At 39.2% G+C, this 11,621-nt stretch overlaps 2 protein-coding genes across 2 annotated transcripts; both read left to right on the forward strand.

Moving 5' to 3' along the window:
• Positions 1 to 70: 70 nt before the first annotated feature.
• wdr97 (WD repeat domain 97) lies at positions 71 to 5,185 on the forward strand. The gene is made up of 11 exons (XM_015055917.1): positions 71 to 107; positions 432 to 663; positions 739 to 1,316; positions 2,155 to 2,276; positions 2,371 to 3,091; positions 3,663 to 3,811; positions 3,892 to 4,128; positions 4,228 to 4,318; positions 4,699 to 4,828; positions 4,920 to 4,996; positions 5,073 to 5,185. The coding sequence occupies exons 2-11, from the start codon at positions 595 to 597 to the stop codon at positions 5,164 to 5,166; spliced, it is 2,268 nt and encodes a 755-aa protein (XP_014911403.1). The 5' UTR covers positions 71 to 107; positions 432 to 594; the 3' UTR covers positions 5,167 to 5,185.
• Positions 5,186 to 8,401: 3,216 nt separating this feature from the next.
• On the forward strand, positions 8,402 to 11,621 carry LOC106961795 (uncharacterized). Its single transcript, XM_015055811.1, has 8 exons — positions 8,402 to 8,793; positions 8,870 to 9,073; positions 9,146 to 9,349; positions 9,440 to 9,564; positions 9,665 to 9,833; positions 10,546 to 10,715; positions 11,109 to 11,179; positions 11,259 to 11,621. Exons 1-8 carry the CDS (start codon positions 8,785 to 8,787, stop codon positions 11,489 to 11,491), a joined length of 1,185 nt encoding a protein of 394 aa, XP_014911297.1. The 5' UTR covers positions 8,402 to 8,784; the 3' UTR covers positions 11,492 to 11,621.

Raw genomic sequence — 11,621 nt, forward strand, 5'->3', positions numbered from 1 at the left:
TCATAGACTCAAACAGTACTTTCTTTAAAGTCTTACAAATTACCAACAAAAAATTACAACATCAGAGGTTCACACCCATTCGATGTTGGATTCCTATGCATAACTTGGTATTGTATTGCACTATTATTATTATTATTATTATTATTATTAGTAGTAGTAGTAGTAGTAGTAGTAGTAGTAGTAGTAATACCATTTGCACAAATGAATTATGAAGGATTTGAGATAATTGAGAAATGATTTTAACTTTGAAATGACGAATTTCAATACACTTCCATGACCCTTTTAAAGTTTACAATGTGGATTCTTTTATAATTCAATTCACTTGATTGTTTTCACTTCCCAGAGTGCCTTGCATTAGCTTCTTTGTAAAGCAGGCATGGGAACCGTTTTCTTACATTTTCCTCAGGGTGAGTACACTTATTTGTCCTCAGATTTCTGCAGAGCTTTCAAGTAGAAAGATTCGGAGCAGAATCACATCTCAGACTTGGAGAACACCACCTTCTGAAGGCCGAGTCATTTTGAGGTAGTGGCTCCAGGACAGAGCAGCAAATCATCCAAGGTTCAGAATAGAGGCTGTTATCTTAGCTCTCTAAGATGACAGAACCAACAAGACATCGAACTCAGAAAATTCTCATTTACGATAGAAGGCAGACTGGAAAAAAGGTAGATCAGCTTGCAGGTGGTTACTGGGAAATTACTGCCGTAACTGTCAGTGAAGCATTCGATTTGTGTCTGCAGGTTTTTGCCTATGAAGAGGATGAGCACTTCCTTGTTCATGGGTTCTATCACTTCAAGCATTTCCCCTGTGACAGCCCAGTGCGTTTCATGTTGCACTCCCCTGCAAATGGTGCCTTCATCAGCCTCCACGCAAACAACAAAGTAAGCTATTTCAGACCTAAGTGCCTCAAGGAGACCATCTGGAGAAAACTGCCCTTTTTGGGCCTCACTGCAACAAAGATCCTGGGATGGATGGTAGGCTGGGGCCCCGGGCCCATCTTCACCCTCCTGGACAACAAATTGCGGCATTTGGATACTGCGGACAACGCTCTTGATATTCGGCTGTGTGAGGCGGCGGAGCATTCCTGGGAGCTGGTGACTGTAGGCTTTGGGAACGTGTGTGTGTGGTCGGTGTTGCTCATGAGGTGCAGAGTGAAGCTACAGGAAGGGCTGCAGCAGAGAGCTTTCACTCACATGGCATTGGCTCCTCCACAGAAGAATAGGCCTCACCTTGCCTTTGTTGCATGTGGAATGGATGTGACTGTGATCAACCTCGATGATGGGATAGTTCTGGATCACCAGGAGAGACTCTGTCTAAGGTCTGCAGGATCATGATGATGTTGTACACAGTTATTGGTTTTGTGGTATCTATGCAGTTTTACCTTATATTGTTGAGGTCATTCTTTGTTTCAGAATCTCATGCACCACCTTAGTAGCTGGAGCATGACAGCATATAAATGATTGAATTATCCTCAGTATGAAGAGCTTTAAAATGTAAAAGTACCCGTTTTACTTTTTTGCATTGTCTTAAATTACAACCACAACAAATACGTTTTATGTGTCCTACAAAATAGTGCATTGCAACAGTGTTTTACAAATAACTTTGCAGTTGTATTTTGCCCACCAGAGTCAATGCTTTGTTAAAGAGAGACAGCAAACTCAATTTGTGGCAGTCACAGCTGGCAATGGCAGTTCCAGTGTCAGCTGCCAGTAGGTGCCACCGAAACAGTGACTGCTGGCACTGATTGAACATAAATATGAATATATTTGTTTTAAATATATTTGTTTTAAATAAATTTTCCATGACACTTGATGTTAATAATCTATTTTTGACATACATTTTGGTGTAATCAGCAGAACTTTACATCATTTTTATAGAAATCCTATCTGTATGTTTTATGGCATGACTTAAGTTATTTATTTATATTTATTTATTTATAAGGATCTGTTTTTCAAATAAACACATATAAAACAATGATGGTTGGTTAAAAAAAATTAAATAAAAGAAAAAATTAGGTTTTAATAAAAGGTTTTTCCTTTTATTTAAATAGCTTGGTAAGTTATTTTTCAAATAAACTTACCAAGCTGGTAAGTTATTTAAAAGAGATATAGAAGTAAATTTCTGAAAACTCTTTTAAAAGACTTTTTCTCTCACAGTGAAATCACCGCAATGTTGTTCTGCACCCAACTTGACAGTTTGATCCTCGCTTTCCGAGATTGCACCATCACAGTCTGGGGTCTTGACTGGGTTCCGCGTGTTACTTTTTTTGGACACGATGGTAACTTTAAGATTAAACTGCTTCAGGTTCAATATGTATTTATCTACCCAATTGACTTCATTTTGTCTAACTTCTATTTGTTTGCTCTGCTTAGGTGTGGTGAATTCGCTGTTCTATTGCTCCAAATCAAACCTGCTGATCTCATGCTCTGCAGACTGCACCATGCGTAGCTGGGATGTAAAAAACAACTTGGCAATCGATTGTTTCCACACAGAGCAGAACCACCCTCCACTGTGTTTAGGGGGCATAGAGAACAAACACCCATTTTTCTCTTTTTCAGACAAAGGTGTGGATCTTTGGTTTCTAACAGCTTGGTACACCCTCCACACAAAGGTCAAAGGGGATGAAGACATCGCATTGAAACAAATTTTAGTCTCACATTTGCCTCCTTGCTACCCAACCCGTGTGACTTGTGTCAGTGAAGATGATCATATCTATCTGGTTTCTGCTGGAAAAGCAGAAATACTGACTTCCTTTAAGGCAGGAAAGAGGGTATTATGTGCTGCTTACTGCCTTCAAAAAGAGCTTTTGATTGTCTTGACTAAGGGTGGTACCTTACTGCAAGTCAACCCACTTGCTAATCCAGCCACTTTGATACAAGAATGGGAAGGCAGAGGCCAGGCTCTATGGTCAATATCAGACTCTGTTAGTAAAAAGGATCTCCACAATCTGCCGGATCCTGGCCCCGCCTGTTGCATGGTGATTTACAGCTCCTTAGGAGACCCTGAGAAGGCTTTAGAGAGGTGGAAAAGTTTACAAAGTGGGAGAGGCAGCAGTCAGAAGGACAGCAAACATGTCGATCATTTCAAGAATCGGTAAGCAGCTTCTCTTTATATTAAACTACCGTATTTGCCAGATGTATTCGCTCACAGACCCAGATCACTAAATCCAGGTGTCCCAGTTGCTTCCATGGCCACGGGTGTATAAAACCCAGCACTTCAGCATGCAAATTGCTTCTACAAATGAATTGCCCTCAGGAACTCAGTGAAATGTCATTGTAGTATCATAATAGGATGCCTCCTGTACAACAAGTCCAGTCGTTAAATTTCCTCCCTGCTGAATATTTTACAGTCAGCTGTTAGAGGTATTAAAGGTGCAGCATGCAAGTTTTGTAAATAGTATGTATTTTTACATATTTAATGGAGCTGTGATATTCTGCGAAAAAAAAAAAAAATCAATCATGCTTGTGTTCATGCTGCTCAATGTGCTAATGGTGGAGAAGCCAACATTATGTTAAACCCCTCAGAAAAACGGCCTTCACACACTCAGGACTGTGTGTGAAGGCAGATGAGTGACTACCTATGGTGTTATATGGTCGTGCATTTGAATTGCTAGAAGTTGATCTATTGTGTGGAATTTTCTTTATACATTTTGTGTTGGAATCAGATTTTGGATTATCATTGGCCAAAGTGGTGGCTGTGTGAGTGTCCTCACAATGGATGATGGGACGGTCCTGTACAGAACCCCCGCACACAACGGCAAGGACGTCACAGCAGTGAAGGCCTACCCGAAGTACAACTACCTCCTCTCCTCGGGTGAATTTAAATCAAACATTTTTATATCCTCGCGCGTCTTTTTCAAAGAAGATTTGATTACTTTCAATCTAATCATCAAGGTGCGGACTTCACGGTGGTGGTGTGGAAAGTTCACCCCGATGCTGCAACGTGTCTAACCCCTTGGCAGACGGTGATATGTTATGAGCCTCAGGTCTACCTGGCGGCGCTGGAGCTGCAGGTGGCCCTGGCGTTTCAAGAGCCTACCAGCAACTCCTACAGCCTACAACTCTACCATGTGGAAAACCTGAAACGAGCAGAATGTCAGCAAACAAATGCACATATAGATTCCCTCACAGGTCACAGCTTGGTATAACCTCTACATGGGAAACTGCAAAGGGGATTTTTACCAGAGTGATTGTTTTTTTTTTGTTTGTTTGTTTGTTTTTGTTTTGCAGGAGTGTGCGCGATTCCTGAAATAAAGGCGTTTGCTTCCTGCAGTCTGGATAAGACAGTGCGCATCTGGAATGAGAAGAATAAACTCATCTGGTTGGACTTACTTCACATCTTCTTTTTAACCCCGCTTTATCTTATTTACCAGAATGTTCATATGTTTTGGGCTAGGGTTCTAAAAGTTATCCACACAACTTGAACTTTTTTCCCGATTTTGTCACATTGCAACCACAGACTTCAATGTGCAACTCTGTGAAGGGAAAGGTGTTAAATTCATACCAAAAGAGGCCAAAAGTAAAATGTTTGGTCAATATGCAAAACGTTGTTTAAAGAGGGAAAGTTCACATTGCATCCCCCTAACCTCCTCTGTGTTGGGTGTACAACAAGACAGAAACAAGTTCAAGGGGCATTTTCACTTTTGCAAGACATTGCATATTTTAGAATAAATATTCAAACACCATATATTTTGTTTTCAGGGTGCAACAGCTTGTGGCAGTACCTCAGTGTATGGAATACAGTGGAAACGGGGAGCTATTTCTGGGCATGAACGGGGACCTGTACAGGCTAGAGTTTGCACACTTTCTACCAAAGAAATACCAACGAACGGTGCAACTATTGCCTGCTTATTATTTAACTGAATTTAAACATTGCACACAGGAAAGTTTTATCATTGCTATGCCTGATTTTTTTTTTCCAGCTTCGCTGCTACTGTTTCGAAAATGTCCTTCCTGAGCTGCCTATTTCTGAGGTTGAAGAAACACCCGTCAAAGCCGAGTAGGACATGTTCCACTTTCAGGTTGCAATAATAATGCAATTATCCGAATGAGTTCTGAGCACTTTTGTATTCTAGAATGCCAACTGATGAGGCAGAAAGATTAAAGGAGGCTATCAACAACAATGAGGTAATGAACATATACCTGGAGGAGGACCAGGTGAGTATATAAAAAGGAACATTTTAAGATCTGTTGAACCCAGTAATAATTAAAACACCTGGCTCATAAATACATTTTTTTCCCACCTGTGTCAGGAGGCGTCAGTGATCATGGACATGGACCTGAAGGCTCTAGTAAAGGGAGAAGTAAAATGCACACAAAAGAAAACTCAGAGTACAAAACAAACCAAGATGGAGGCCTTTAACCAGTACATGCATGAGTTATATGGATTGTCACCTTGTGAGCAGGTATATTTCAGCAACAACTTTTTTTTCACCTGATTTTCTCAAGTACTTGAAAACAAATGAAACCGTCAATCCGTCCAGTATATAAACTTCTAGTATACTGGACTAGTTTTCAGTGATTCTCAAAAGTATCCAAGCAGGTCTCTCTTGAAAAGTAAATCTTGGATCTCATTGAGACAACCTGTTTAAACAACGGTCAAAGAAATACATTAATGCACATCCCAATTAAATGGCCAGGTTTAGTGTTGTCATAAGACCGGATGAATGTGACATATATGACAGATCCTTTAGGGATGAAATGTTTTAAAGATGAAACACCCTGCATCGGAGGAAGAAGTGGGTGAGGCCTTAAACTTCCCATTGTTGACCTAGATTTGATTTGTTTAGAGTAAAACTTTCCATAATAAGATCAACCTGAAATGAACTCTCTCAATAGGTTTTTTTTCTGACATTTTCATTACAATGACTTCAAGCATACATCCATAACACCAAGCTTCACCGGAAGAAAAAAAATGTTTTTGGAATGGCCTCCTGAGAGGAGACAAGAATTAAAATCAGCAGAAAATGTTAAACGTTTTACCGGAAGACAGATGTGGTCATAATCTGTAAATTTGGAAAACATTTGTAAGAAAGAGTATGCAAATATCCACAATTTAAGACGGGGTATGCTAACAGACTTCTACAACTTGAATCTGAAATTAAATTACAAAGTGGTTTAGTTTGGTTCAAAGTTGTTGATGTAAGGGAATGTGCACTTGCAAGGTTGCAAGATTTTTATTTATTTATTTATTTTTCACATTTCACATGTTATTTCCCCATAACGTAAAAAAAATGGCCAGGTTTTTGGCAACAGAGTGCATGTCAAATTTATGGTGGAAAATGTGGAGAAATTATTTATCAATATTTATAAATCAATCGATCAATCAATCAACCAATTGTATTTATAAAGCACCTTTCATACTAAAAGCAGCTGAAAATGCTGTACTGATCAATAAAAAACAAATCCACAAAAATAAACAATTACCCAACCAACCCCACGTGTATTATTGTACACATTGGACATCCTGTTTGTTATCTACATGCAAAGGATCTTTTTTTTTTTTTTGTGCTACTTTATTTTTTATGTTAAGCACATTTGCAAAACTCATACTAATTTGTTAAACACTCTGCTTTTCAGGCTGGCATAGATGAGGATGATTTTGACGCTATTCTAATGAAGTCCAAAGCACGTTTAATGCGAACCATGTACGTTCCAAAGCCAAAACTAAAGGTCGGTCCTGCGGCCACTGAAGTACTTGCGGAAAAACAGGTATAAACCTTTACGATGTCAATATGTTTTATCTACTAATGTTGAATTTAATTTTCCTGTGACAGATAGCAAAGTGACAGCTTTAGGAGAAAATTTATGACACTTGCATCATTCTCTTTTTTCCATTTGTAATCACAGCATTTTCCTCATTCTTAAGTTTGTTTTAGCTTTGCTTCTTTAAATGTTTCAGATCATTGAACCAGTGTCAATATCAAAGAAATAGAACAAATAGGAAATGCAAACAGCAATTTTGAACTGATGTTTACATTTATTAGATGGGAAAGGCTATATTGACCAACGTTGCTCTATGTAAAAATATGCGCCCCTTGTTAAAAGACACTTTATCTGTAATTGATTACATTTTACTGGAGGACAGTCGGAGTTCAATTTCATAAGCTACGTGCAGGTTTGATTACTGCCAGATCTGTAGGACCCAGAAATAACTTGAGAACTTGTCTGACAACATGAAGCAGGCTTAAAGGTGCCAAAAACCAAAACATTGCGCTCCAATCTAAAGAAATTCAAGAGGAGATAAAAAGGTTGCCTAGCTACAGTAACTGTCTGGAAAAGGTGGCCAATAACAGGAACTGCAGAAACTCTGGAACAGTGGGGAACCTTCCGGGAGCATTTGGGCAAAATGACTTCCATGGTGCTGATGACAAAGAACATTAAGGCTCATTGTACATTTTGCTCAACAACATCGATACCTCTAACATCTTTTAAGAAAAAGAACATGATGTCTACAGTCAAGGGAGTTGACTGTAGATACTTCTTTTCTTTAGAACTGATATGTTATGCACACAAAAGAAAACTCACATAAATTACCATAAATTTTCCTGTCCAGTCGAAATTCTGAAGGAGAAATCCACCAGTTTGTGACCTTGACACCAAGCACGATTAGGTTAGGCAGCACTAATCTAAAGAGTATTCCTCCACAGTGATGTTAAGAAGTTATGCCAGCTATCATAAGTGCTTCATAGCAGCTGTTTTTACCAAGAGGGGGCATATTCTAAATAAGTCTCTTAGCAGCATATTAAAACATTCTATGAATTATTTTGACTGTATTTTATCGTAGTATTTAAAAGTTGAAAAATTGTCCTCTGTAGTGGACATTTGTAATTATTTTCTGTTTTGTTCTGTATCCATCCACCCATCCATCCACACATCCATCCACCCATCCATCCATCCATCCATCCATCCATCCATCCATCCATCCATCCATCCATCCATCCACCCATCCATCCACCCACTCATTCATTTATCCACCCATCCATCCATCCATCCATCCATCCATCCATCCATCCATCCATCCATCCATCCATCCATCCATCCATCCACCGACTCATTCATCCACCCACTCATTATTTATCCATCCACCCATCTATCCATCCATCCTCCCACCAACCCATCCATCCATCCATCCATCCATCCATGTTCTGTACACCCTTGTCCCCTAGTGGGGTCAGGAGGTACTATTCTCTATCTCCAGCTAAAGTTCCGGGCGAGAGGTGGGGTCACCCTGGACAGGTCGTCAATCTGTCGCAGGGCAACACAGAGACAAACAACCATATACACACTCTCACACCTAGGGAGAATTTAGAGAGGCCAATTAACCTGACAGTCATGTTTTTGGACTGTGAGAGGAAGCCGGAGAACCAGGAGAGAACCCACTATGCAAGAACCCAGAACCCTGGGCCAGGTTCTGGGTTCTTGGCCTTCTTGCTAGGCAACAGTGCTCAGTTTTGTCAATGTGAAATTCATTCTTATGTTGATGTTTGGATAATTTCTTTGGGACAAACTGGTTGCCATCAAGGTTCAATTTCAAATGTATGGGGTTCCGATGTCCACTCTAGTGGACACATAATATTTCAAAAATAAAAACTTTTTTTTTTCCCAAAAAAATGTTTTCAGTATTCTAATTACCTTACAAACATTGTGGAATTTTAAAAAATGGTGACTGGACAATATTTTTTTTCCTGGTAGTCAGGAGGATATATCCAGATTGAAAAGACAAAGGTGATCAAAAAGGCTCCAGTGTTGAAAGCTGTGCTTGCAAAACAAGGAAAACAAGCCAAAATGGAAAAGGTAAAAACAAGACATATTCAGTCATTTTGGGACTGGAGCAGCAGCCAGTGGCACTTTATCAGACATTTTCTTGCAGGCTAGAAAGATCAGCAGTCCAGTGGAGTCAACCCACCAGCAGTACTGGTGGAATCAGAAACAGAGAGCAACATCTCTTCTTCCTCCTTCTCTACTTAAGACCCCAACACTATCGCAACTCCAGAGAGTCTCCACTTCTATTCCAACATTCCTCACTCGGTTTTCAAGTATGGAATGGTTTTCAGATCTGTATCCTGACAGAAAGGTAATGAAAAGAAATATGAAAATACATGCATCCTTGGTGATGAATGTGGTTAAGATGTTTGAATGTTTGCAGTCTATCTCAAACGACATTTCTCCTGAGGATGTCTTCCTGCAGCTATTAAATTACGTGCAAAACTCCGGCGGCAAAGCAAACTCCAAGGTCCTTGGAGCAGTTCAAGCAGCGCAAATTCTCCAAAGCCAGAACCTCTTTGATGTCACAGATAAACAGTACGCAAACCTCACCAATGCTTGGGACAAATTCATACAGCCAACGATGGTAAAGCAAAAACAGTATTGAAACTACGGCTTGAGTTACAACTGACAGCTTTGCTAATATGTTGGCGTTTTGCTTTTTTGCATGTTTCAGACAAATCAATCACGCGATGTGGTTGTTGAGATGTTAAATTTGCTGGTGGAGTTGAAGTCGGAAGTCAGTTACGATGTTACAAAAAAAGTTATAACTCTTCTGGCAAATAAGGAACTGAATGTCCAGTGAGTTTCTGACAGTATTAATTTGGAAGATAAGTGGTGTTTTTTGTTTGCTTGTTTTATTAAGAGATGGAACAAAAAAATCCTGTTTCTTTGTCAATAGGAAACCAATATTCTGCCTCATTGAGGGATTGGGTGTGCATCAGGCACAGTCTTTCCTGGAACGCGAGTTTCAAAAGTGGGGTGAGGGACTGGAGGACAACCCTAACAAGATGGAGATAATTAACGAGAAAGCAGGCTGCTGGATGGAGTATTGGACCTCAAAATTCAAAGTTAGTTCCTCATTTCATTTTGTTCTTATCTTGTTCCTCCAACAATGTCAAAATGTATGTTTTGTTCACTATTAAAATTAATTAAATTAACTTTGAGTGAAAGGTAAGAAAAAGGACAGGTGTGTGAAGAGGTCTACTGGTAACCACTTTTTTCCCCCCGTGCTACAATCCTAAACTTCAGTGTGTTTTGTAATTTAGGAGCATGCTAGCAAAAATTTGTTCAAAATTTTGAAGTGAAAAGAAAGTGATATAAGGGCATCAAAATTTTAAATAACCGCTGCAGCACGATGGAGCTGCCATCATGTTTCACATGGGGCAGGTCAATATGCAGTGGCAGTTTTTCTCCCTGCTGGTATGAATCTTTGTGCAGGGAAGTTAAAATATAAGTATTTTAATTGTGTAAAGTGAGAATATTTGCATTTAATGAAAATAAAAAAAGAACAACATAATTTGCATAAATAAATTTCTGGAGTGGATGTGGAGACGCAGGCTTTATGTTAAGTTGATGCTGTTGAATGGATGGGTGGAAACCAAACTACACCTTTGCATGCAAATAGATAAATATGCATAATGATCAGCAGGAACAGCAATAATACAGAAAAAAGGGGGAAACTACAGAAAACATATTTGTATATGTCAAAGATGCTTATATATGGCACTGTACACCATGAATGTTTATTTGCATCGTTTGCTTTCATTCTATGCAACACAGGATTATAACCGCTTTCTGAACACTGCAACTTCACCGGAGTGGAAACAGCCTCCCTTCAGTGGATTGGATGTCCTGAAATTTTTCTGTTTGATTAATAAACAAGAGATCAGAAGATCCTTCTTTATTCCTGCTGCCCAAAAATACAAAGTGATCGTGCCTCAGCAGAAGTGGTATGTGAATGTACACTCAAAATAGTTGTTTTTCTCTGTAGATTGCAGACTTTTTTTTATAAGATTCAGTCGAACTAACTAGATGCATTTTTCCATCTATAGTTTAAAGTAGTTTTATTTTGTTGCATCATTTTAATCAAATTTCTAATTCTAAGGTGTTTCTAAGGTGCAGTGAAACATTCAGACACAAGTATGAATATAGTCTGGTGGATAAGTTAGATAAATATTACTTTTAAAAATGCACTTTATGAATTTCGGCACTGGAAATACTTCACACTTTGCTTTCCAACTGTATTTCTGTGGTCAGTTTTTTTTTTATTTTAAGCTGAAGCAAATAGAGCACTGAATATTTCAATAGTATTCCGATTACTGTTATGTTTTGTATTTTTGCAGGAGTTTCAAACCAATTCTTCGCCTGGGAGAGACACACACCATGGCCAGAAAATGGAAAAAGACAAGATACTGTCAGCACTGTCAGCAAACACTTAACATTTAATGCCTTAAAAAGAAAGTCAACTTCAAATGTGATTTGTGTAATTGCAGGTGTTTTTGAGCCTCGCTTTCCCAATTGGATCCAGCTGCCTATGTCTCGTGTCAACCTGCGTCCGTTTCACACAAACTCGTACGAGCGCTTGGTGAGGCTCCCTGCCCGAACGTACTTCATCCATGAGCACTCTACAGTGGAGTACTACAGGCGAAAACTCAAAAAAAGGCCAGTACTGATCCCACCATCACCATCCCTCCGCCCCGCCATCCCACTGCCAACTGAACAATAAATAAAAAGTAATAGTTGCAATAAGTTCAAGTAATTTTATATTTTCAGAATGAAAGTATAAAGTCATTTTTCAAGGTTGGGAGTATTTGCTGTCCAGCAGCATTTTGTTGGACACGGGTCTCAAACATGGC

This window comes from Poecilia latipinna, unplaced genomic scaffold (genome assembly GCF_001443285.1).
Source record: "Poecilia latipinna isolate Pla-1442-1.1 unplaced genomic scaffold, P_latipinna-1.0 Scaffold59, whole genome shotgun sequence".
NCBI classification, from domain to species: Eukaryota; Metazoa; Chordata; class Actinopteri; order Cyprinodontiformes; family Poeciliidae; genus Poecilia; species Poecilia latipinna.